This window comes from Salvelinus sp. IW2-2015, linkage group LG9 (assembly GCF_002910315.2).
Source record: "Salvelinus sp. IW2-2015 linkage group LG9, ASM291031v2, whole genome shotgun sequence".
NCBI classification, from domain to species: domain Eukaryota; kingdom Metazoa; phylum Chordata; class Actinopteri; order Salmoniformes; family Salmonidae; genus Salvelinus; species Salvelinus sp. IW2-2015.
The window spans coordinates 20,446,933-20,474,170 of record NC_036849.1 but is presented as its reverse complement, the minus strand read 5'-3'; the positions used below and the strand labels follow the sequence as shown (position 1 = coordinate 20,474,170).

Sequence of the window (27,238 nt, the reverse complement as noted above, 5' to 3'; positions counted from 1 at the left end):
ATTTCTGCATTTGATATGATGTGTGTATGTGAGAGAGAGAGATGAGAGAGAGAGAGATACAACTGTGTGAAAGGGGGCATTAAACATCAAACTGAATTGGAACAAAATAGCAGTGCTTAGATTATCAAGATCAAGAGTCAATATGCATTATTTATTGATTTTTAGAAAATGTAAATAATGTATAATTCTCTTTTTCATGAATGTCCGACATAGAAATACAAATACATGAAATATGTTGTGTCACTGGTAAGAATACAAAGACAATGTGCAATGTGCTCTCAGCTGGTGGATGTTCTTCAGCATCACATGCCAAGCCTGTGTGCTTTATCTATTCAAACCAATGCAAATACTTCACACACACACACACACACATCTTCAGTAGCAACAAACACATCCTGTAGTTTCAAAAGTCAGTCACAACACAGTGGAAGGGATGTTTGAGGCAACACCAACACAGCATCCAAGCGTAAACACACACACTTTCAAAATTAAGTAAAATTCATCCCATATAACTAACTATACAATGGCTCTGCAAGTAGTAAGTCCTAATATACAGTATCTGTATTTACATTATTTGTTCAACCGCTACGTTTCAAGTTGATAATGAAAAATGTTAACTTATTTGCAATTTCACATCTTAGGCTACAAACAGTTCACAATCCTTTTCGGAAAGCAAAATAGGATAAATATTAAAAGGAATATGATTCATTGAGCCCAATAAAAACAAACAGCCAACCCATCTACACATTTGTCATGGTGATGTTGGAGGATGTCTCTCATGTCATCTCTCAGTAGCACGTTTTAAACATTCCGATCAGGCCAGGTGTGCCTTCATTTGGCCATGCAAATTGTTCACTGACAAGGTGCAAGGTTTCACTGAACTTCAGTCAGTGTCCCATATGGTTGTAGAGGTATGTAACATTACGCTTCTCTCAAAGTCATGAGCTACCACAGCTTGAGCCTATAGCACAAGCTGAAAATACACAACTAATATCCAAACACTACGATGGGAAACTGCTCAATTATGGTAAAGGTTCACAATAGGCTACAGTTTACAGTTCCCTTGGATTTCAAGCTTCATATAATGCACCAATGTTAGATTGTTGTTATGTCGAGAGGAATTCCATTGGATAGGCCCAGACGTTGTTGAGATGAGTGAGGAATACTGTTTGTTTGCATGCTTCCGTAACACTACGCCAACTCACTGCTAAAGTGCTTCTTAGATTTGCAGGCCCAGGCTGTGTCACTGTCACTGTCATGGCCTGCTGCCATGAGCTCTGTAGCAGCACCAGGCTCTCTGGGTCTGCTCTCTGGTGCTGCTCCCTCACTGGGATAGGTGCTGGCTGGGTTGGGCCTGGGCAGGTCACACAGGGTACAGTAGTAATCCCAGATCAGGGTTCCATCAAGGGGGGGGGGGAAATCAGCAGCGGGACATGCGCTTGCGGTACTGTTCCACCAGGGGCACCAGGCACTGCGGGGAGCCGCTCTGTAGGAGGAAGGGGTGTTCTAGCAGGTCTGTGGCGCTGGCCCGCTCCACTGGGTCTCGGATCAACATACGGTCCAGGAAGTCCTTCAACACCGGGGAGACCTACACAAAGTGTGAGGTCCAAGTTAATTCAGCAGACATGTTGAAATAGAGAAAAGGTGTATCTCTCCATGTATGTATTATTTTATTTTGAAAATATTTTTTTACCCCCCTTTTTCGTAATTTCGTGATTACGATCTTGTCTCATGACTGCAACTCCCCAACGAGCTCGAAAGAGGTGAAGGACATGTCATGCGTCCTCCAAAACATGAACCGCCAAACCGCACTTCTTAACACCCGCTCGCGTAACTCGGAAGCCAGCTGCACCAATGTGTCGGAGGTAACACTGTTCAATTGACAACCAAAGTCAGCCTGCAGGCGCCCGGCCCGCCACAAGGAGTTGCTAGAGCGCGATGAGCCAAATAAAGCCCCCCCGGCCGAACCCTCCCCTAACCCGGTTGCCGCCCTATGGGACTCCCGGTCACGGCCGGTAATGACACAGCCCCAGGCTGTAGTGACGCAGCAACACTGCGATGCAGTGCATTAGACCGCTGCGCCATTCGGGAGTCCCTCTATGTATGTATTCTGTTTGACCTCTGACCTGTGTTGTGTTCCGTACAGTGGGAGCTGGCTCATCCCTCAGTCTTCTCATGGCTGCAACAGGGGTCTCACTGAAGTAGGGGGGCTCTCCATCCACCATCTCAACTACCATGATACCCAGAGACCACACATCTACCTGGCAGACACGACAAACCAGTATATTCTAACATCACCTTCAGTCAGTGTTGACATGCACATGAATACTGGACATCATAAGTATTTGTTTGGATACAGCTAGTATGTCATTAGTATGCAGTAATATACATGTACAGTTTGTTAGGATACAAAGTTGTTTTGAATATCTTCTTTCTCACCTCAGTGCTGTATGGTGATTTAGAGATGACCTCCGGAGCCATCCAGTAGGGTGTTCCCACTAAAGACTTCCTTTTAGGGATGTCTTTACTGATCTGAGCACAGAACCCAAAGTCGGACAGCTTGATCTATACAGGGACATTAAAATTAAATTATAAACAGGTGTGTTTTTCTCAACTGAATTAAAAATACTTATGAGAGAGAGAGAGAGACTTACCCTCCCATCCAGTGTTAGCAGTATAGAGTCACTCTTGATGTCTCTGTGGATAACCCCCTGGGAGTGAAGGTAGGCCAGGGCTTGCAGCACAGCCTCACAGACTGTGGCTATCTGCTCCTCACTCAGCCTGCATAGGAGAGTGACACTGATATATCAAATCAAACTTTATTTGTCACATGCGCCAAATACAACAAGTGTAGACCTGACCGTGAAATGCTTACTTACAAGCCCTTAACCAACAGTGCAGTTCAAGAAGAGTTAAGAAAATATTTACCAAATAGACAAAAGTAAAAAATAAGAATAAAAAGTAACACAATAAGAATAACGAGACTATATACAGGGGGTACCGGTACCGAGTCAGTGTGCGGGTTTACAGGTTAGTTTAGGTAATTTGTACATGTAGGTAGGGGTGAAGTGACTATGCATAGATAATAAACAGCGAGTAGCAGCAGTGTACAAAAGGGGGGGTCAATGTAAATAGTCCATTGGCGATTTTATGAATTGTTCAGCAGTCTTATGGCTTGGGGGTAGAAGCTGTTGAGGAGCCTTTGGTCCTAGACTTGGCGCTCCGCTACTGCTTGCTGTGCGGTAGCAGTCACACTTGGGTGACTGGAGTCTCTGACAATTTAATGGGCTTTCCTCTGACACCGCCTATTATATAGGTCCTGGGTGGCAGGAAGCTTGGCCCCAGTGATGTACTGGGCCGTACGCATTACCCTCTGTAGCGTCTTATGGTCAGATGCCGAGCAGTTGCCATACCAGGTTGTGATGCAACCGGTCAGGATGCTCCCGATGGTGCAGCTGTAGAACCTTTTGAGGATCTGAGGACCCATGCCAAATCTTTTCAGTCTCCTGAGGGGGAAAAGGTTTTGACGTGCCCTCTTCCCGACTGTCTTGGTATGTTTGGACCATGATAGTTTGTTGGTGATGTGGACACCAAGGAACTTGAAACTCTTGACCCGCTCCACTACAGCCCCATCGATGTTAATGGGGGCCCGTTCAGCCCGCCTTTTCCTGTAGACCACGATCAGCTCCTTTGTCTTGCTCACATTGAGGGAGAGGTTGTTGTCCTGGCACCACACTGCCAGCCCTATAGGCCGTCTTGTCGTTGTCGGTGATCAGGCCTACCACTGTTGTGTCGTCAGCAAACTTAATGATGGTGTTGGAGTCGTGTTTGGCCACGCAGTCGTGGGTGAACAGAGAGTACAGGAGGGGACTAAGTACACACCCCTGAGGGGCCCCAGTATTAAGGGGCCCCAGTGTTGTTGCCTTCTCTTACCACCTGGGGGCGGCACGTCAGGAAGTCCAGGATCCAGTTGCAGAGGGAGGTGTTTAGTCCCAGAGTCCTTAGCTTAGTGATGAGCTTCGTGGGCACTATGTTGTTGAACACTGAGCTGTAATCAATGAACAGCATTCTCACATAGGTGTTCCTTTTGTCCAGGTGGGAAAGGGCAGTGTGGAGTGCGATTGAGATTGCATCATCTGTGGATCTGTTGGGGCGGTATGCGAATTGGAGTGGGTCTAGGGTGTCCGGGAGAATGCTGTTGATGTGAGCCATGACCAGCCTTTCAAAGCACTTCATGGCTACTAACGTGAGTGCTACGGGGCGGTAATCATTTAGGCAGGTTACCTTCGCTTCCTTGGGCGCAGGGACTATGGTGGTCTGCATTGAAAATGTCAGTGAAGACACTTGACAGTTCGTCCACACATACTTTGAGTACACGTCCTGGTAATCCGTCTGGCCCAACGGCTTTGTGAATGTTGACCTGTTTAAAGGTTTTGTTCACATCGGCTACCGAGAGCGTTATCTCACAGTCATCAAGAAAAGATGATGCTCCCGTGCATGCTTCAGTGTTGCTTGCCTCGAATCGAGCATAAAAGGCATTTAGCTCGTCTGGTAGGCTCACATCACTGGGCAGCTTGCGACTAGGTTTCCCTTTGTAGTACGTAATAGTTTTCAAACCCTGCCACATCTGACCTGTGTCAGAGCAGCTGTAATAGGTTTCTATCTTAATCCTGTATTGACGCTTTGCTTGTTTGATGGTTTGTCTGAGGACATAGCAGGATTTCTTATAAGAGTCCAGATTAGTCTCACGCTCCTTGAAAGTGGCATCTATAGCCTTTAGCTCGATGCGGATGTGGCCTGTAATCCATGGCTTCTTGTTGGGATATGTACGTACGGTCACTATGGGGGGGACATCGTCGATGCACTTATTGATGAAGCCGATGACTGAGGTGGTGTACTCCTCAATACCATTGGATGAAATCCGGAACATATTCCAGTCTGTGCTAGCAAAACAGTCCTGTAATGTAGCATCCGCGTCATCTGACCACGTCCGTATTGAGCGAGTCACTGGTACTTCCTGCTTTAGTTTTTGCTTGTAAGCAGGAATCAGGAGGATAGAATTATGGTCAGATTTGCCAAATGGAGGGCGGGGGATAGCATTGTATGCATCTCTGTGTGTGGAGTAAAGGTGGGATTAGGATTTTTTTCCTCTGGTTGCACATGTGACATGCTGGTAAACATTTATTTAAGTTTACCTGCATTAAAGTCCCAGGCCACTAGGAGTGCCGCTTCTGGTTGAGCATTTTCTTCTTTGCTTATGGCCTTATAGAGTTGGTTGAGAGCGGTCTTAGTGCCAGCTTTGTTCTGTGGTGGTAAATGGACGGCTACGAATAATATAGATGAGAACTCTATTGGTAGATAGTGTGGTCTACAGCTTATCATAAAGTACTCTACCTCAGGCGAGCAATACCTCAAGACTTCTTTAAATTTAGACATCGCACACCAGCTGATATTGACAAATAGACACACATCCCCACCCCTCGTTTTACCAGACGTAGCTTCTCTGTTCTGCCGGTGCATGGAAAATCCCGCCAGCTCTATATTATTCGTATCGTCGATCAGCCACGTCTCGGTGATACATAAGATATTACAGTTTTTAATGTCTTGTTGGTAGGATAATCTTAAATCGTAGGTCATCAATTTTATTTTCCAATGACTGCACGTTAGCAAGAAGAATGGATAGTAGTGGGAGTTTACTCGCTCGCCTATGGATTCTCAGAAGGCAGCCCGATATGCGGCCCCTTTTCCTGCGTCTTTTCTTCAAGCAAATGACAGGGATCTGGGCTGTGAAAGCAGTATATCCTTGTCGTCAGACTCGTTAAAGGAAAACGTTTATTCCAGTCCGCGGTGAGTAATCGCTGTTTTGATGTCCAGAAGTTATTTTCGGTCATAAGAGACGGTTGCAGCAACATTATGTACAAAATACGTAAAAAAACAAGTTACACAAAACACAAAAAAACTAACAAAATAGCACAATTGGTTGGAAGAATGTAAAACGTCAGCCATGTTCTTCGGCGCTATCTTTTCCCTGCACTGCAAAATGGCTGCTGTCACATCACCGAGGTGATGTATGGTGTTCTGAAAGGGTTCTTTGGCTGTCCCCATAGGATAACTATTTTTGGTTCCAGGTAGAACCATGTTGGGTTCCATGTAGAACCCTCTGTGGATAGGGTTCTACATGGAGCCCAAAACGGTTCTACGTGGAACCATCAAGGTTTCTTTAAAATGTTATCCTATGGGGACAGTCGGAGAACTCTATTAGGTTCTAGATATAACCTTTTTTTCGAAGAGTGTAGTGGTGGGTGGTATAGGTGAGGTTCAGACAACTACATGCATTCACAGTATCTCGTGTTTGCATTATGAAAATATAGCCTAGCTGATTTTGAACACTGAAGAACTGTGTTACAGAAACACACCAGAATTTTTTTTTTTTTAGAGTTATGGCTAATAGCTTTATTGATTGTTTAACAATCTTATTTGGGGTTGGATTGGAGTATGAAGGAGCTATAATTTAGCAAATCTTGGGTTCTGCTGACAAAAACTGAAAATGACAGCCAATGTGATCTGGCCCATTTTTATATGTCAGTTAGAAATGCACTCAGTCCCCATGTCTCTAGGCTCTGAGGTCAACTCCTGTCTCTGTATTGTGAATGAGCCAACTTTGAGTTTGGAATTTAAAATATATTGACAGGTAGAGTTAAAATTCACTGACAATTCCTCGTGTCTAATATCGAGTGGGCCATTTTCTTGCTTTTGTTTATGCATTTCTAGAGTATCTGATATACAGTACTGAACAAGATGAGAGCATAGATAAAATTGTGTTTTGGGACTAAATTAATTTCACCACATTTCATTTGAACATACACAAATTGAATTATGTTATCAGATGATATTTTCCCATAGGAGGACAGTGTTTTGCTAAAGTGGCAGTGAGAATGAGAGTGACTGTGCATACTTGCCTGTCCTCTCAACTAATTAGTACCACACTACCACTTAATGGTGAAAATAGGTACTGAAAACATAACAAGAATTTTGCTCCATGCTTCTGTCACACATGTCCTTGAAGTCTTGTCTCTTAAAAATGCCTATATTTGACATTATATTGACCCCTCAATACAATTTGCCCCCAGTATGACAGCAGTTATTTCTGGCTGTGTAGGTCAAGTCTGTGCAGTGTCTCCATACCTGGTCTCAGACACGATGTTGGTTAGTGCTCCACCCTGTAGGTACTCCATAATGACCCAGAGCTCCTCCTCTACCATGGCACTTTTAAACATCTCCACCACGTTCCTGTGCTGGTAGTCCCTCATTATCACCACCTGGACAAACACATACAGTTGATAACAGAGGTGTCATGTAACGTACCTGATGATTTCGAGAGGGTACTCATGGGCAAAAAAAGTTTATTTGGGTATTATTGTCTGGGAAACATTTTATTTTTTTTCACCTTTATTTAACCAGGTAGGCCAGTTGAGAACAAGTTCTCATTTACAACTGCGACCTGGCCAAGATAAAGCAAAGCAGTGCAACACAAACAACAACACAGAGTTACACAAGGAATAAACAAACGTACAGTCAATAACACAATAGAAAAAAAGTCTATATACAGTGTGTGCAAATGGAGTGAGGAGGTAAGGCAATAAATAGTCCATAGTAGCGAAGTAATTACAATTTAGCAAATTAACACTGGAGTGATAGATGTGCAGATGATGATGGGCAAGTAAAAATACTGGTTCGCAAAAGAGCAAAAAAGTAAATGAAAACAATATGGGGATGAGGTAGATAGATTGGATGGGCTATTTACAGATAGGCTGTGTACAGCTGCAGCGATCGGTTAGCTGCTCAGATAGCTGATGTTTAAAGTTAGTGAGGGAGATATAAGTCTCCATCTTCAGCGATTTTTGCAATTCGTTCCAGTCATTGGCAGCAGAGAACTGTAAGGAAAGGCGGCCAAAGGGGGTGTTGGCTTTGGGGATGACCAGTGAGATATATCTGCTGGAGCGTGCTACGGGTGGGTATTGTTATCGTGACCAGTGAGCTGAGATAAGGCAGAGATTTACCTAGCAAAAACTTATAGATGACCTGGAGCCAGTGGGTCTGGCGACGAATATGTAGCGAGGGCCAGCCGACGAGAGCATACTGGTCGCAGTGGTGGGTGGTATATGGGGCTTTGGTGACAAAACGGATGGCACTGTAATAGACTGCATCCAGTTTTCTGAGTAGAGTGTTGGAGGCTATTTTGTAAATGACATCGCCGAAGTCAAGGATCGGTAGGATAGTCAGTTTTACGAGGGTATGTTTGGCGGCGTGAGTGAAGGAGGCTTTGTTGCGATATAGGAAGCCAATTCTGGATTTAATTTTGGATTGGAGATGTTTAATATGAGTCTGGAAGGAAAGTTTACAGTCTAGCCAGATCCCTAGGTATTTGTAGTTGTCCACATATTCTAAGTCAGAACCGTCCAGAGTAGTGATGCTAGTCGGGTGGGCGGGTGCTAGCAGTGATCGGTTGAAAAGCATGCATTTAGTTTTACTAGCGTTTAAGAGCAGTTGGTGGCCACGGAAGGAGTGTTGTATGGCATTGAAGCTCGTTTGGAGGTTTGTTAACACAGTGTCCAAAGAAGTGCCAGATGTATACAGAATGGTGTCGTCTGCGTAGAGGTGGATCAGGGAATTACCCGCAGCAAGAGCGACATCGTTGACATATACAGAGAAAAGAGTCGGCCCGAGAATTGAACCCTGTGGTACCCCCATAGAGACTCCCAGAGGTCCGGACAACAAGCCCTCCAATTTGACACACTGAACTCTATCTGAGAAGTAGTTGGTGAACCAGGCGAGGCAGTCATTTGAGAAACCAAGGCTGTTGAGTCTGCCGATAAGAATATTATGATTGACAGAGTCGAAATCCTTGGCCAGGTCGATGAAGACGGCTGCACAGTACTGTCTTTTATCGATGGCTGTTGTGATATTGTTTAATACCTTGAGCGTGTCTGAGGTACACCCGTGACCGGCTCGCAAACCGGATTGCACAGATGAGAAGGTACGGTGGGATTCGAAATGGTCAGTGATCTGTTAACTTGGCTTTAGAAGACTTTAGAAATGCAGGGCAGGATGGATATAGGTCTGTAACAGTTTGAGTCTAGTGTCACCCCCTTTGAGGAGGGGGATGACCGTGGCAGCTTTCCAATCTTTAGGGTTCTCGGACGATACGAAAGAGAGGTTGAGCAGACTGGTAATAGGGGTTGCAACAATGGTGGCGGATTTTTTGAAAGAGAGGGTCCAGATTGTCTAGCCCAGCTGATTTGTACGGGTCCAGGTAGAGAAATGCTTATTGAAATGATTGATTATCATGGATTTATCGGTGGTGACAGTGTTTCCTAGCCTCAGTGCAGTGGGCAGTGGGCAGTGCTCTTATTCTCCATGGACTTTACAGTGTCCCAAAACAGTGACTACGTGTTATCTATCTCTACGCTAGAACTAGATGGATCTAAGGGGGCATTTGACCCAGCAGTTTCAATGTATTTTATTGTATTTTATTTGACAATTTAAAATGCATAAACATGTTAAACCTGGCAACAAATACATAACATCTGGGCTCTTTTATGTGATGTATCCCAGCATTATTTATTGGTGATTCGGGGTGGTGTTTTGAGGGGGTCATTGAGGATAGTTTTGACTGGAGGTCGTCATACCTCATTGAAAAGCAGCTCTCTACGTTGTTGTCTCCGCAGGTCCATCATCTTCACGGCCACCTGCCTGCCGCTGTGTTTCTCCCGAGCGATACACACCACCCCTGTGGACCCTTCTCCAATCTTCACAAAGTTCTCCAGGTACGACCGAGGGTCTCCCTTGTCCACCACCATGTTCAGGGCAGCCTTAAACTGTTTATGGGTCACCTTGGGGGGGTCTGGTGGCGGCCTCTGTGGGTGCTGAGGGGGTCTGAAGGCAGGGGAACATGTGCCTGGGGGGCTGTAGGCCAGGGAGCCGGTGGGGGAAGGCCGGAGCTGGGAGGGGCTGTCCTGCCCGGGGAAGGGAGCATTAGGGCAGCCTGAGTGTCTCAGAAAGGGGTCAGGGCCGTTGGGTCTCAGCCCCATGTTGGGAGACAGTCCCAGGGTGTAGCTGGCTGAGGAGCGCACCGTCCTGTGGGGTCTGATGCCACTCATGAAGGGACTACTGGTGGTGCTGGGTAGGAAGCCTGACTGGTGGTGCCTCAGAGCCGACTCTTCCTGGACGATAACAAAGATAGAGAGAGATAGATATAGAGATAGAGATAGAGATAGAGAGAGAGAGAGAGAGAGAGAGAGAGAGAGAGAGAGAGAGAGAGAGAGAGAGAGGTAGAGTTGGCTGTCTTCCCAGGGTCCCTGGCTTGCTTTATTACTGGATGTAAATCACAGTGCTTCACTCTCACTATGCATTGACTTCACCTGGTGCGCTCCCTGCTAAAACGTTGCCATAGGTACCTCAATGTGCCCTTGAGATTATGCTAAACATAGCATCTCTCAATGTTTACAAGCACATTGAAGCAATAAAGTCACAAATCATATTTTAGCATCCCGAAAAAACCAACAGCATTAATTGAGCAATCAACTGTAGAATGCAGGAATGCAGGCTGCTATAAGATGTAGGATTCCACCAAGTCAGTTCATCAAATTTCTGCTCTGCTTGAGTTGCCCCAGTCAACTGTAGGTGCTTTTATTGTGAAGTGGAAACGTCTAGGAGCAGCAATGGCTCAGCCGCAAAGCTGAGCCTACTGGGGAGGGATTGACTCGTGATTGGTTGGGATTGCTCTCCCCCATGAAATGGGTTTTTCATGGCCGAGCAGCTGCACACAAGCCTAAGATCACCATGCGCAATGCCAAGAGTCGGCTGGACTGGTGTATAGCTCTCCGCCATTGGACTCTGGAGCAGTGGAAACGTGTTCTCTGGAGGGTTGAATCACGCTTCACCATCTGGCCGTCAAATGGACGAATCTGGGTTTTACAGATGCCAGGAGAACGCTACCCGCCCCAATGCATAGTGCTAAGTGTAAAGTTTGGTGGAGGAAGAATAATGGTCTGGGGCTATTTTACATGGTTTTGGGCTAAGCCCCTTAGTTCCAGTGAAGGGAAATCTTAACGATATAGCATACAATGACATTCTAGATGATTCTGTGCTTCCAACTTTGTGGCAACAGTTTGGGGAAGTCCCTTCCTGTTTCAGCATGACAATGCCCCATGCACAACGCGAGGTCCATACAGAAATGGTTTGTCGAGATTGTGGTGGAAGAACTTGACTGGCCTGCACAGAGCCCTGACCTCAACCCCATCAAACACCTTTGGGATGAATTGGAACGCCGACTGCGAGCCAGGCCTAATTGCCCAACATCAGTGCCCGACCTCACTAATGCTCTTGTGGCTGAATGGAAGCAAGTCCCCGCAGCAATGTTCCAACATCTAGTGGAAAGCCTTCTCAGAAGAGTGGAGGCTGTTATAGCAGCAAACGCGCTGGCCTATGACAATGTCCATCTAAAATATAGATGAGAGATTATGATTAAGTGATATGCTCACCTTCAGGTCGTAGGAGGAGTATGGTCTGCCAGGGCTGTTGTGGGAGTGGATGTAGAGGTTGGTGCTGTACTCCGGAGGGGGATGACCCCCATGGTCGGTATGCTGGACAGCCATGGCTGGGCTGAAGAAGAATGAGATGGGCCTCTGTTTTTGTGGCATAACCCTGGGCACCTGGAAGTCTCTCTTAACCATCAGTGTCTCTGTGGGGCTACCCACCTCACAGCTGATATAAGCCCCCTTAATAGGCACCTGCATTGGCTGGGATGGAGCCAGGGGTCCCTCCAGAGAGCTGATGCTCACTTCATAGGTGGACTTGGCCCTGGGGAGAACTCCGTTCGGCTGTAGGGTGATACTCGTCCCACTCTCACTGTGGATGTTATGAGCCCTGTCTCTCCACTGCTGCTGCTCCAGCTCATCTTCTCCCAGGTCTTCATACTGGTAGGTGTCCCCCTCCTTCACCTCCCCCAGCCTGCCCAGGGACTGGGCCCTTTTCCTGGCCGAAGGGCTGCTCTTCCTCAGGGAGTTGGAGCTGGTCACGGACAACCTGCTCATGTCGGAGATCATGGTTGAGATGTAGTCTCCATGACCGATCATACTCCCACGCACGATGGTCTGAAAGGAAAGCAGTAATGTTCAGCCAACCTGGAATGATTGTAACATACTGCACACAGGCACTTCTATTTTGCAATGTGGCTTGTATAAAAACTGTAATGACGGATAGATTCTTTCTGAAGAGTGAAATCTCAAGTAGCAAACATCGCAGTGGCGTAGAAAAAGAGCATTACCTTGCCCTGACAGAACAAGATGACAGACTTAAGAAATGTGTTGGGCAAAGGGCCTACCAGTTGAACCTATTAGAGAAAGGCCAATTGGCTGATTACTCAATCTCTGGTTAAAGTAAAGTTCTGTTCATCATCACAAGAGTCTCCTATGTTTCTCTGTCTTTGGAATGGTGCTCTGGTCAGCTCTCACAGCTGCATAGGTAACTTAGCCAAACTAATTAACATCCCACTGCAAATTCTTTACAAATGACAAAATTGAGAATTATTGTACAAATGTCTCAAATGTAATAATTATTTTTGTAACCTCGCCAACCTTTGCCTCTGTCGGAAATGCTACATTATTTACAGAACACAAGTCTCCCCTGTACTACCAATTCAATCCTGATGATCCTGTTAAAACCATGACCTTGCTTCAGAAGCTGACACTGGGATTTTGAAATGCAAAACTGAAATGTATCCAATGGTGATAATGAAAATGTGTTGTGTTTTTATAAGGGGCATATCGGCATGAGTATTCAGCCTAGTGCAGAAATCCTTAGATTTGCAGGCTTTTTCGCTCACTGGCATTTCCACTGCTGTACCTGCACTTTCTATCCCTCGATCTAGCCATGGATCGTTATTATTTTTCTGCATGGAGTAATAAATCTTGGAGACTTCAAGGATTCGCGTTGTACAGTCAATGTACACAGCAGGGTCATTAGCTGAGCCCCGTGATAGATAAGAAAGCAATATGACAGGGAGAACAGCAAGTGTTGTCAACCACACTGCCATCACTGGACTAGGGAAACTTTAGACTACAAAAGCAGGGTAACTCTGCTGAAGATCTAAAGGGCGTTATAGCCTCTGATAAAAACACTTTTGATGGAGGGTTTTGAGGCTTACTAAAACTGGAATATTCTCAGAAATAAAATCCTACACATTCTCAGCTCTTTTTGTCTGTTAGATAATACGTTCAGAGAAAGAAAACTGTGCAAACAGGAAAGTGAGCTGAGAATAAGGTCCAGTACCTTCTTTGGCTTGAGCTCCACGGAGGTGATCCGGGAGGGGTCCACCATAGGCTTGGGCCTACGGAGGTTCTCTATCAGACTGTGCCATTGGGTCGGCAGGCCCACAAAGCAGCACCGCTTGGCGTCAAACGAGGTGTGCACCCGATGCTCAAAGTTCTTTGGTGTTGAGATCTCTGGCCTCTTCTTTTTCTTCTTACGAAACATCGTCAGGTCCAGAAGACTGACAGCTTGCAAAACTCAAGACGGCCCTGCACAGACAAGAAATAGACACATTCAATACATTATTTTTCTAAATTAGCAGCTACTGTTGTTACCATTGATAAAGTCACTTACAACTTCTTTAATCTATGAACAGTCAATTATACATCAATGTGTACGTTGAAGTGACTATACCATCATCAGACACTTCCATTAGAAAACAAAATACAAGTGAATAAACTCCAATTTGTCGGTCTAAAAAATATTCTCTCCGGTGATATGTACATCTTCCAGACTGGCTTTCTGTCAATCATTTGCTTTTGTGCCTTATAACCTGTCTTAGGGGGACAGGTTTGTAAGCCTGTGTGTAATGAAGGATATCTGGCTTATTCATTCTCTGTTTGCCCTTTTACTGACGAGCACACAGTCGGCCTGGCCAGAGCCCACAGGCTTTCAGTGCATTAGGAGGAAAACACAAATAGTCCACCCACCATAACCCCTAACTTCCCTATGCTGGAGTCTACCCACCATAACCCCTAACTTCCCTATGCTGGAGTCTTCCACCATAACCCCTAATGTTCCTATGCTGGAGTCTACCACCATAACCCCTAATGTCCCTATGCTGGAGTCTACCACCATAACCCCTAATGTCCCTATGCTGGAGTCTACCACCATAACCCCTCTTCCCTATGCTGGAGTTCCTACCCTACCATAACCCCTAATGGTCCCTATGCTGGAGTCTACCACCATAACCCCCTCTAATGTATCCTATGCTGGAGTCTACCACCATAACCCCGAATGTTTCCTATGCTGGAGTCTACCCACCATAACCCCTAGTCCCTAGCCCGGAGTCTACCACCATAACCTCTACCCTATGCTGGAGTCTACCACCATAACCCCTTATGTCCCTATGCCGGAGTCTACCACCATAACCCCTAATGTACCATGCTGGAGTCTACCACCATAACCCCTAATGTCCCTATGCTGGAGTCTACCACCATAACCCCTAATGTCCCATGCTGGAGTCTACCACCACCATAACCTCTAGTCCCTATGCGGAGTCTACCACCATAACCCCTAGTCCCTATGCTGGAGTCTACCACCATAACCTCTAGTCCCTATGCTGGAGTCACCACCATAACCCCTTATGTCCCTATGCTGGAGTCTACCACCATAAACCCTAATGTCCCTATGCTGGAGTCTACCACCATAACCCCTAATGTCCCTATGCTGGAGTCTACCACCATAACCCCTAATGTCCCTATGCTGGAGTCTACCACCATAACCCCTAGTCCCTATGCTGGAGTCTACCACCATAACCTCTAGTCCCTATGCTGGAGTCTACCACCATAACCCCTTATTCCCTATGCTGGAGTCTACCACCATAACCCCTAATGTCCCTATGCTGGAGTCTACCCACCATAACCCCCTAATGTCCCTATGCTGGAGTCTACCACCATAACCCTAATGTCCCTATGCTGGAGTCTACCACCATAACCCTAATGTCCCTATGCTGGAGTCTACCACCATAACCCCTAATGTCCCATGCTGGAGTCTACCACCAAACCCTAATGTCCCTATGCTGGAGTCTACCACCATAACCCCTAATGTCCCTATGCTGGAGTCTACCACCATAACCCCTAATGTCCCTATGCTGGAGTCTACCACCATAACCCCAATTTTCCTATGCTGGAGTCTACCACCATAACCCCTAATGTCCCTATGCTGGAGTCTACCACCATAACCCCTAATGTCCCAATGCTGGGAGTCTACACCATAACCCCTAATGTCCCTTTGCTGAGTCTACCACCATAACCCCTAATGTCCTATGCTGGAGTCTACCACCATAACCCCTAGTCCCTATGCTGGAGTCTACCACCATAACCCCTAGTCCCTATGCTGGAGTCTACCACCATAACCCCTAGTCCCTATGCTGGAGTCCACTATAACCCCATCCCCGTCCTTATGCTAATGAAGAAGCACGACTTTCTCTGGCTTCTAGGGAAAGTGACCTCTCAAGTTTTAGATATAAAGCCCTCTGCACTGCATTGACCCCTACCTTTTGACAAAATGAAATGTTACTTGTTAAACCAAATCTCTTTCTCTGAGCAATTGTATTAGTATAAAATGAGTGGCATAGTGTAAGCTAGGGACACTGCTGTCATTAATCTTATATGTACAATGAGGTCTGCAATTATTGACACCATTGATAAAGACGAGTGAATATGACAGTATAAAATGTATTATAAAAAATACTGAGCTATATTGTATACAACAAGACAAATCGGAAATTATGTTATTTTATACTAATTTAATTGCCCAGAGAAAGAGATTTGTTTAACAAGTAACATTTTATTTTCTCAAAAGGTAGGGGTCAGAATTATTGACATACCTTTCAATAACCTTTTGCAATGGACATCTCTGTCTCTGGCCTTGAAACCCATTGAAAACGTGTGGTTTGAATTGAAGAGGGCAGTCCATAAGTGCAGACTAAGGATATCAAGGATCTGAAAGATCCCTCCCAGTGTGTTCTCCAACTCCTAAAACATTTTAGAAAAGGCTCAGTGCTGTTATCCTCGCAAGGTGAGGTATTGAAAGGTATTGAAAACAAGGATGTCAATAATTTTGACCCCTACCTCTTTGAGAAAATGTTTTATTACTTTGTATTAGTATAAAATACTTGTTTGGAGCATACAAAAGAGCTCAGTATTTGAATGATTTATTTCATACCATAAGTTTTGCTCATCTTTATCAAGTGTCAATAATTTCGGACTCCACTGTATCTACTGTACCACGATACAGTAATCAGTTATATTACATATCATTTCCTTAGCTGTACTTGGACATAATTCACCCACATTTACGTGTCCATAATTAGTTGAAAATATAATGCTGCATATGAGCTGCTCTTTGATAAAGTCTTGTTGGAGAACTGATGAATGTTTGTCAGAACATCATATGGGAACATGGCTGGTGGCCCACTGTAACAAGTTCTCATGACATGCCATCACATTGAACACAACAAAGATGCCATCAGTAGAATACGCAACATCTGCCGTGATGCATTGTGGGAGTTGAGGAAATCACTACTGCAGCGTTCTCCAACTTGGCATGCAATCACACTGGCAGCCTCCTCTGCTCTCCTCCGCCAGACAGCCCTCTAATCAGCTGTAGTGACCCTCGTTATGACTAACCACTGCATGCCAACAGCCCTGTCTTCACCCTGGCACCAGAGTGGAGAGGCCCCCAGTCACACTTCAGATAAACCTGATTTATAAAGGGAGAGATGGGGGGGAAGGTGGGGACAAGGTTGAGGGAGTAGAGTAGCAATGCTGGGAGGGAGCAATGTCCCCCTCCAAGGATAATTCCATCACAAGGCTAAAGTGCTAAGTGTTGCATAAGCGTATCATTCTGTGCTCTCCCTATGTACATACTGTGGAGCTGAGAAGGAATTTAATTTAATTCCATCTGACAGGGACACTATGGCGTGAGGGAGGCTGTCGGGAGGTGTGAGTGGGTGATATGGAGGATGGAGCTGGGACCACAGAGCAGGGTAAACCTGGCTGTGGTTTCAGACATGGACCTAGTTTTTCACTCTAAAACATGAAAAGGGTTTTAAGGCCTGTTTGTCTTTTGAGTTTGAGTAACGAAAGGCTCGAAATAGACAGAAAATACACAACTGTTTTTTTGTTTTTTTCACTCCATATGCCCGGTTCTCTGGTTCTGTGTCTGTTCAGCACTGTGAAGTGCAGATGTTGGCAGTACTGAGCCAAATATTTATACACTACGCTTGTGTTTCCTGTACAAGCAGATCAATCAATATTTACTCATGAGTGAAATGCAAACTGCTACAGTCGTCCGATGCCAGTGATAATGGGATGATATCGTCACAAACAGAATAGCTGCTCTCACTGCTCTGTGCTATTCTATGAGGCATCATTGCCATGCAGACCTGCAGATAACAGAACACAACAGCATTCATTATAGATCACTGTATTCCTTCTATGCGTTTCCATTCGGAATACATGGACATTACAAAGTAAAGAACCAAGTATTTGGACCCAAATAAAAAAACACAGTATCTTTATTCATGTTCAACAAAATTAATTGAAAAGTAGGAGCTGAATATTGGTTTACAAGCTGTAATAACATGCATCTGCACTTATACCGACCTCTCAAAATCTACTAAACTTATGAATGTCCAGATAACAATATCTTATAGATTTTTCAGCCCATAGGAAAATAAATATACATGCATGTGGAGCTAAACTTGCACTTGCTGTAATAATGGTTTCTGGTCACATACCTCTGAACTACAGGGACTTGACCTCATGCCTCAGCAGCTTGGCTTGAATCCTACCAAAGTGCTGAAGCAAAACTTCGGCAGGTGCTGTCAAGGATATCAAAAGCCAAAGAGGATGAGGCAATTCTAAATTGTGCTACACTGGTTTATTTCTTTCTAACTCCATGAACACACCAGCAATATAGCATGAATCCAAATATCTGCCATGAACACAGAACCAATCACGTGTCTCTTTGACAATTTACTTTTAAACGATTGATGGTTCAGAACAAACAATCATTTAAAATCACTTGTCAAAGGGACACATGCTAAATCTTTAGCAGTCGTACTGGCCTACTTTGGTTAGAAGGCATACTTACTCTAGTAGTACAGTGACAGTCTGACCAATAATCACTCCTGAGATTTAGCCTTTCTCACTTCTAATTTGTATGAATTACAGCCCCATTTTTCAAACAGACAGCCTATAATTCTAGTATGTCAGTGGGCCTGTAAACAACATACCTCAGACCCCAAACATACCTTCACACCCTACGCTCATCTCCAGATCTAACAACAGCCATACTCCCTGTGAGCAGCTTTAACAGGCAGACAAGCCTCTCAGTTATCCCGTCAATCCATTATGGACAGGACTGGTGAGGGATAGCTTATGCACCCCCCTACCGTAGTTATATCAGCCAGATTGGAGATGTTGAGTGGGAGGGGGTAGAAAGAGATAGAGAGATAAGAGAGGTATTGGATTTGAGTCCGCCAAGCTCAAGTGAACGTTTTCCCTATTTTGCCCTGATTCCATTTCTATCTTGTTTTGGCAGGCTTGTACTGATGTATGGAGAGTGTAGGTAACTATGCTTGTAGGATTAGTAGCGTGTGTTCAGCCCTCCTCTGATCCAATTTTAGGACACAGTTTCTCCTGACGCATGTTTGTTGTGCACAAGATTTGTGTCAAATTTTGAGGTGTGGGTGGGAGAAAGGACAGAAGGTAATCCTCTTTCTGTTTGTCAATGCAGAAATAAGCCAAACGCAAGGCTAAATAGCACAGCTGGATCTGTGCCGTGCTCTTCTATCAGCTTCATCATGATGACCATTTTGCCCTTTGAGTGTAATGAGACTGTGTTGTCCCTCAAGGGGGCCGGGGGTGGAGGGGTCTGTCTTCTCAGCGCATACACGCACGCACACACACACGAACGAATGCACACACGAACGAATGCACGCGCACACACACACACACACACACACACACACACACACACACACACACACACACACACACACACACACACACACACACTCTGAGGGTAAGAGAAAGGTAAACAAGAACTGGACGTGACTGGACGGCACAATTTCAGTGTTTATGACTGTGGTTGATGCTGTCCTTTCATTCAGTAGGACTGCCTGTTTTTTCTAAAAAGTCACTTCTAGAGGCAATAACAGAGATGAGTCAACATGCAATAGCGTGATGATTATTGTGTTAAACAGGTGTAATGAAGCTAGATTCATATGAGACAAAAAGACACACTCCCTACGTGTATATTTCATTAATAGGTGGTCTGATGTATCATGCAAGTCGTGTGCAAGCAAAAAGCGAGACACGCTATAGAACCTGCACTAAGTTAATTGTTGCCAGAGTGTGACTGTGTGACTGTGCTCCCAGCAGCCGTGTTATAGCATGCTAGACAGTAGAGTCACTAGGGACAGACCTTCCTCAAAGAGGGAAAATTGATTTTATTTGCTGATAATCAATAATCATGTTACAATTACTCAATATAACAGGAGCTATTTGAGCAGAGGGCACAGGACACCAAAATACAGCATATTCAAGGAGATGAATTACACACATCAAATGTGGTATAAGAGCTGGACAAAAATAAAATGCTATGAAAATAAAGAAGGTTAATTTGTGCTTGCTGCTCCCAAGTGTGGTCTTTATTTGAGCTAGTGCTACAACAACAGCATTTCCTAACCGTATTACTGTATCGCTAGCTCAATTAAAGACCACACTTAGGAGCAGAACCAGATTCATTTCACATTCACGCTGCAGTTTATTAAAGTAAAGTCTTGGTGGCTCTAAAAAGAACAATATTTAAGAAAAGTGAGAATGTAAAATTCACTGAACTACGTCATCTGTCCCTGCAAGAGATAAAGACTCCTGTAAAGTAAATAAGTCAGAACTGTTTCAACCTTCTTCTGCAGTGAGCTAAATCATTGTTTCTTGGTAGTCCTAAACAAATCTACTTTGAAACCAAAGTATACACCTCCCACACATGGCTATGGGCCTAAAAAAAACAAGACACCTGTACAATGTCAGATATAGTGTTGAAATGTATTACATTTTGAGTTTGCATCCCAATATTACACTTTATATACATCACAGAAGACTGAAATATAACAAAACCGTTTGACATGGAAACACTGTATTTTCTGTGTTACATTTTTTTATTGTTTATTAATTATGAAACATATGAAAAACATTCCACCCATGAGGTCACTGGTCATTAGACTGCATCAACCACGGAAATTCTGGTTAGAAAAAAAACCTGAATGATTTTTCATCATGTTTTTAGTCACTGAATGAATATGGAGCCAGAGACAGGACAATACATAAATGTCCTTATCCAACAACTTTGTGCTTTCTGAGCTTGTAGGGTAGACACAGTGCATGACTGCACATCACTTTTGGTTGAATGTTCATAGTATGGAGTGGAGGAATAGTCTGAGAGAAGGAACAGACCAAAGAGAGAGAGAACGAGAGGGGAAGGGGGGTATTGAGTGAGGGCTGTCACTGTCGCCTGCCACTGACGTTTCACTTGTTTTGCTGTCTCACTTTATTATCTTGCTGCATGTTGTCATCCCTCCTCAACACCAAGAGACTGAATGTCTTTATAGGTCAACCTTGACTGGCTTCGCTGGCTGTAAACAAGCCGTGATAAGAGGGATTTGAGAAGAGCACGGGGAGCTTGACAAAGAATATACATCATTCTGCCTGAATTAGATTGGGCCTGGAGAATCTGTGCCAGTAGGTATGAGAGAAAATGGCTTTGTTCTCCACTAGGCCAGAGTCAATGAAACACTAACATGTACGAGTCATGTACATTAAAAGTTAGCTCTTATCTACCGCAAGAACTTTGACATAATGACATTGTAAATGCAGCACCTCTCAAGTCTTCATCTCTGATGTGCTATTCACTGCATGTCTACAGGGATGCTGCTGACACATGCCTGTACCAAATGAGTGCTCTAATGAGTCCTAGCCCCCAAACCGCCTGGCCCTATATTGTACTTCTAACTGTACCACAGGCCTATAGGCAGTAGGGAAGTAAAGTGTACTACTGACCCGCACTCTGTCTAATTTATGATGCTCCTGGCTTCCACCAGTCCTTTAAACAATCTGACTCTCAGCAGATAAAGTCGTGTCATCTGGCCGGATCAATGAAACAGGTCAAATGGCCTCTCAGGGGTCTAATTTATTGATGTATTGGGCCTCCCTAGCGAGCTTTACTGTACACCCTTCTCCCTATAAAGCCATGATTCATCTTTCACCGCTCCATCCTCAGCGCTCCTCTCCCAGGGACAAAATGACAAAGATTTTTTAATCTCCCATGTTGTCAATTTGCGGCAGCTCAGTTCTTCTTCCTTCATCCAGTATGGCCGCTGTCTCATCACACAATGTGACTGCTGGGCACCCTGTCCTCATTTTACTTGGTCATGGCCATTGGCCACAGTAAGCTTTTAATAACCACTCTCCTCTCCTCATCTCTCCTCTCTTTTTATCTCCTCTCCTCTCCCCTAGCGGACATGACTGCTAAGCAAGCATTCCTCTGGCAGGCCAACATGTGCTCACAGTGCAGGGCTGTATGGTAAGGGTACATACAGTATGGGAAGAAGTATGTCCCAGCAGCACCTGTGTGCTTCTCCATGGGGTCCGTCTGTCACCCTCCCAGCTGTACCTGAGACAGGCCAGATCATTTGTCATCGCTCTGACAGCACTCTAAGGCAGTGCTAGACCGTGAAGGAAAAAATGATAAAAAAGGCTCCAAAAGAAGTAATGATGTGAGACGAGGACCCATGAGTGTGCATGACGCGTCACTCACCCTCAGCTAACATACTGTATGTCCATCTGGCTTTGTGTGGAATATTAAAACTCTCCTTTCATCTGCTCTTTCTCTCCCTCCCTCCCTGGCCTTCTTGAATATCAGTAAGAAACCTGAGACACAAACACATGGCGTGTTCGTTACTGCTGGCTGTGGTATACAGAGTGACCAAGCTGTAACCTCCCCCACCAATGAATTAAACATACTTACAAAATGTAGAATGGGGTAAATTAATGACTGATCAAGTTGCATGAGTGCTGATTATTGATTAACCTCAATTAATCCTCCAGCACCTAGGAGTGGAGCCTCTGCTACTCCTAACCTTCTCTGGTTTGGGGGAGCTGAGCTCTATAGATCTGTTGATCCAGGATGTCCCAGAGATGTCCCAGGCTCTAACTGACCCTTAGCCTGCTAGGTAACAGACACATCCCTGTGCTGTGCTGCAGGTGCACAGGGGCCATTGAGCTGAGTCAAACGGGGTCAACTACTCACAACTTTATTTATGGTGTGAGAGGTAAGTGCTGTATGTCATACTGCTGCAGTCAGACGGGAATACACCCTCTTAAGGCGAGGGGCAGTATCCTGAATTCCGGATGACTGACGTGCCCAAAGTAAAACTGCCTGTTACTCAGGTCCAGAAGCTAGGATGTGCATATAATTGGTAGCATTGGATAGAAAACACGCTGAGGTTTCTAAAACTGTTAAAATAATGTTTGTGAGTATAACAGAACTGATATGGCAGCCGAAAACCCGAGGAAAGTCCATCTGGACATTTTTTTTTGAGGTCACAGGCCATTTCAATGCTAGCCTATGGGATATACAAAAAAGGACCCAGATTGCAGTTCCTATGGCTTCCACTAGATGTCAACAGTCTTTAGACAGGGTTTCAGGCTTGTTTCTTGAAAAACGAGCAAGTAGATGTAGTTTATGCAAGGTGCCCCTCATTAGAAAAGTAGTCTTGTTGCGCGCGTGAATGAGGTGCACACTCTTCGTTATTTATCTTCCCTATTGAACATACTACTCTCCGTATTAAATATGATCATTTATTTAGATATTAGAGTACCTGAGGATTAATTAGAAACATCCTTTGACTTGTTTGGACAAACTTTACCAGTAACTTTTTGGATTCGTTTGTATGCATGTTGAATGAGTGGATTACTGAAATCAATGGCGCCAACTAAACAGACTTTTTTGGATATAAAGAAGGACTTTATCAAACAAAACAACCATTCATTGTGTAGCTGGGACCCTTGGGATTGCAAACAGAGGAATATCTTCAAAGGTAAGTGATTTATTTTATCGCTATTTGTGATTTTGTGACGCCTGTGCTGGTTTGAAAAAGTATTTTTATGTGGGGCGCTGTCGTCAGATAATAGCATGGTATGCTTTCGCCGTAAAGCCTTTTTGAAATCTGAGAGTTAAGCTTTTAAATTATATAAGACACTTGTATTTTCATGAATGTTTAATATTACTATTTATGTATTTTGAATTTCACGCTCTGCAATTTCACAGGATGTTGTCGTAGTGGAACGCTAGCGGGACACCTAGCCGCAAGTAACTGTCCAGTGAAAATCTCACTTTAAAAGTTAATATTCTGTTAACTCATACCCAAATAATGTATTTGTGACCAAAGCATAATTTGGAGGTAAAAAAAACACTTCAAAAACCCAACCACAAACTGGCTGTTTAAAAAATGCTTGCTATTTCCTCATAGAGGATGATGTCATCTTCCTGAGGAAGACAAGCAGGTCAATAAGTGGTCTACTCGCATTCATATTTTGAATTACCGGTATATGCCCACGCCATTCTTGTCACGGCTGTCGTCGGAAGAAGGTGAAGACCAAAACGCAGCATGGTAAGTGTTCGTCATGTTTAATCGAAACTGAACACTAAAAAGCAAAACAACAAAGTGACAACCGAAACAGCTCCGTCAGGTGCAACACACACTAAACAGAAATTAATCACCCACAACTCAAAATTGAAAACAGGCTACCTAAGTATGGCTCCCAATCAGAGACAACGATAGACAGCTGCCTCTGATTGGAAACCACACCAGGCCAAACACATAGAAAACCAACAACATAGAAAAAAAGAACATAGACTGCCCACCCTAGTCACACCCTGGCCTAACCAAAATAGAGAAGAAAAAAAACCTCTCTATAGCCAGGGCGTGACAATTCTGTTGTTTGGGAACGCTCACACCATTTCAACACAGAAAAGCTGCTTTGTAACATAATGTCACGTTCCTGACCTGTTTTCTGTTGTTTTGTATGTGTTTAGTTGGTCAGGGCGTGAGTCGGGGTGGGCATTCTATGTTTTGTGTTTCTATGTTGGGTGCAATGTGTTGCCTGATATGGTTCTCAATTAGGGGGCAGGTGTTTTACGTTTCCTCTGATTGAGAACCATATTAAGGTAGGCTGTTCACACTGTTTGTGTGTGGGTGGTTGTCTTCCGTGTCTGTATGTCTACCACACGGGACTGTTTCGTTTGTCGTTCGTGTATGTAGTCTGTTCCTGTTCGTGCGTTCTTCGTATATTGTAAGTTCTCAAGTCCAGGTCTGTCTACATCGTTTATTTTTTTTGTAGTTTGTTAAAGTGTTTTCGTGTTTCGTCTTTACTTTAATAAACATAATTATGTCCACATTCAACGCTGCGTTTTGGTCCGACCCTTACGAGGAGGAGGAATTAGACAGCCGTTACACATAAAAAAGCTGCTTTGTAACATAAAATAAAAAGTACTTCTTCTTTTAACCTATATTGTAATTAATTATAGGTCATATTTCAGAGAAATCTGGAAACACTGGACAGTTACTTTAAGACATAATTGTCAGTGTGTCCCTCCAGGGCATGTAGTTAGAGTCCTAACCACTGGTCACAGTAAAGAGAAATCCATCAATGTTTGACTGTACCAGCAATCCCATAAACTATATACCATTATATTCTCTAAATGATTTAATTACTTAAAACAAGACTAGTATGGCGTAGACTATTACAATAATGCAATCTACAGTATAAGACCTTGTGAAATGACATGACTGTTTAACTGTGTCACGCCCTGACCTGAGTATTCTTTGTTTTCTTTATATTTTTGGTTAGGTCAGGGTGTGACGAGGGTGGTTTGTGTGTTTTTGTCTCGTCTAGGGTGTTTGTACTGTCTAGGKTTWTTTTGTAGATTKATGGGGTTGTGTTCATTCTAGGTGTTTATGTAAGTCTATGGTTGCCTAGATTGGTTCTCAATTAGAGGCAGGTGTTTWTCGTTGTCTCTGATTGGGAACCATATTTAGGCAGCCATGTTCTTTGGGTATTTTGTGGGTGATTGTTTCCTGTGTCAGTGTTTGTGCCACACGGGACTGTTTCGGTTTGTTAACGTTTATTGTTTTTGTATTTGTGTTCATGTTCAGTTTTCCCTATTAAAACATGGACACCTACCACGCTGCGTATTGGTCCGATCCTTGCTACACCTCTTCAGAGGAAGAAGAGGACGACAGCCGTGACAAACTGTCAGTCTGCCACTGGGTCTCTGCCTTTGACTGAATATGTATTCTCTGTCATCAATTCCACAGAGTACTGTACAGTAAGTGCTTGACTTGGAATGAAATAGGTGCCGGGACTCATTTTGGGTGTGCTGGTACAGTTTATATTTAGGTGCAGGAACTCCACAATACTTTTGAGCTAATATTCTATAAGAGGAACAGGAGCTCAAGCAGTAGAAAATGTGAGGTGCCGGTCCTCAGCAGAGCTCCTGCCCAAGTCAAGCACTGTGTACAGTACAACCATCCTGACTCACAAAAGGAACATGTTTTGTGCATGTTCTCACAGAGCAGAAGAAAGCTTATGTGGATGCCTTCCCTCGGCATCCACGTAAGCATAACAATACATGCAGCAGCTGGATCCAATTCAACTCAGTGTTCGTCTGATATAAAGCTATAGAGTTCACCTGAGCACTCAGCTCACAGTCACAGATAAGGACAGATGCATAGTGACAACAATAAGCACCTCTATTGTCAGTGCATTCATGTAATCAGCATTAAATGCTATAGCTTTGTCTGTATTATCTTCACATGATTAATTCTGTCAAAACTCTGTTTGCTCACCAGCTAAACTGAGGTTACATATTTTCAACAGAAGCTGAGGACAGAGAGAGGGATGGAGGGAGAGAGAGAACGTGGGGTGGGTGGGCAGAAGGTGAATGCAGCTCCTTTCTGAGATGCAGCCTTTCCCAGAATCCAACACATCACCCAATCAGCTTTTCATAGTATTTTCTTCTCTCCCTTATTACCACATGGGCATACTGCATTCTGCTCTGTCTCTCTCTCTCTCTCTATATATATATATATCTATCTCTCTCTCTCTCCCTCCCCCTCTCTTTCTCTGTCACTCTCTCCCTCTGTATTTGCATCTCCTCCACCAACGCTGTTGCCTGCAGACGTCAGACACACACACACACACACACACACACACACAGTAGCCCGCTCTTTATCAATGGAGCTAAGCCTCTTTTTCTTTTTTCTCCCCAATGCCCCCATCCCCAGAGGGAATACACAGGGTCTGTGGAGGGAGAAATTAGTGCTATAAAAACAGCAGGCTCCTTACCTTGCGGTTCGCTGAAAAGGAGAGCCTCTCCTCCAGGAAGGGAAGGGGCTTGCGAGCAAGTGCGCACACACACATTAACTGTACACAAGCACTCGTTATACACACCCGTCACACAAACCCCCACACAGGAATATACACACACACACAGTCGAGGAGGGCTGGCTCTCAAGCAGGCACACACTGCAGGCTGCTGCTTGCTTGAGAAAGCTTGACGCGTTCCTCCCTCCAGGCAGACGCACACACTGCCATCTCAATGGCTCTTTTTTGGGGATGATTCATCCCCAGCTTCCTCCGTGGCTAACAACTTGTCCGTGTGCCGCTACACCGCTGCCTGCTCCTGGGGACACAGGGTGGCCAGTGAAAGGGACAAAACCAGAGAAGAAAGGCAGTATCCAGGATGAGAGACTATCACAGCCATACAGAGAGCTTCTTCCCTCCCCCCTCTCTCTCTCTCTCTCTCTCACACACACACCCCTTCCCACTCTCTCTCGCTCCCTTTATCACCTCCCTCCCTCCTCCCACCCTCTCATTGGGCTATCTTTGCAGTGGCCCTAAATTGATAGCAGTGTGCCGTGTGTGTCTGTTTAGGCTGGTTTCCAATGACTGAAAAGAAAGGAGAGCTGCTGTATACATAATCTGGGATACGTTTCATCCACCTGGCCCCCCTGCCCTTCTGCCCCACATGAGGGGGTGATAGGATAACAGTGGCAGTAACCGAAGGTGACGTT

At 44.6% G+C, this 27,238-nt stretch overlaps 1 protein-coding gene across 2 annotated transcripts; it reads right to left on the bottom strand.

The window, feature by feature from the left end:
• Positions 1–52: 52 nt before the first annotated feature.
• LOC111968789 (serine/threonine-protein kinase PAK 6-like) lies at positions 53–26,946 on the bottom strand. Of its 2 annotated transcripts, none has more exons than XM_023994654.2 (9): positions 26,511–26,946; positions 13,333–13,580; positions 11,544–12,155; positions 9,690–10,223; positions 7,186–7,319; positions 2,655–2,781; positions 2,440–2,565; positions 2,127–2,261; positions 53–1,588 (listed from the first exon to the last, which is right to left on the bottom strand). In XM_023994654.2, exons 2-9 carry the CDS (start codon positions 13,534–13,536, stop codon positions 1,421–1,423), a joined length of 2,040 nt encoding a protein of 679 aa, XP_023850422.1. In that variant the 5' UTR covers positions 13,537–13,580; positions 26,511–26,946; the 3' UTR covers positions 53–1,420. The 2 variants fall into 2 exon arrangements, with proteins under 2 accessions (XP_023850422.1, XP_070301307.1); XM_070445206.1 differs by lacking the exon at positions 53–1,588 and adding an exon at positions 1,611–1,871.
• Positions 26,947–27,238: the final 292 nt, after the last annotated feature.

Bases quoted from the DNA above. Each gene is read 5' to 3' on its own strand.
- LOC111968789 (XM_023994654.2), bottom strand. From the start codon at position 13,536: ATGTTTCGTAAGAAGAAAAAGAAGAGGCCAGAGATCTCAACACCAAAG. The intron at 10,224-11,543 runs GTGAGCATATCA...GTTATCGTCCAG, and splicing joins ACTCCTCCTACGACCTGAAG to GAAGAGTCGGCTCTGAGGCA. The intron at 2,262-2,439 runs GTGAGAAAGAAG...CGTGTCTGCCAG, and splicing joins AATCACCATACAGCACTGAG to GTAGATGTGTGGTCTCTGGG.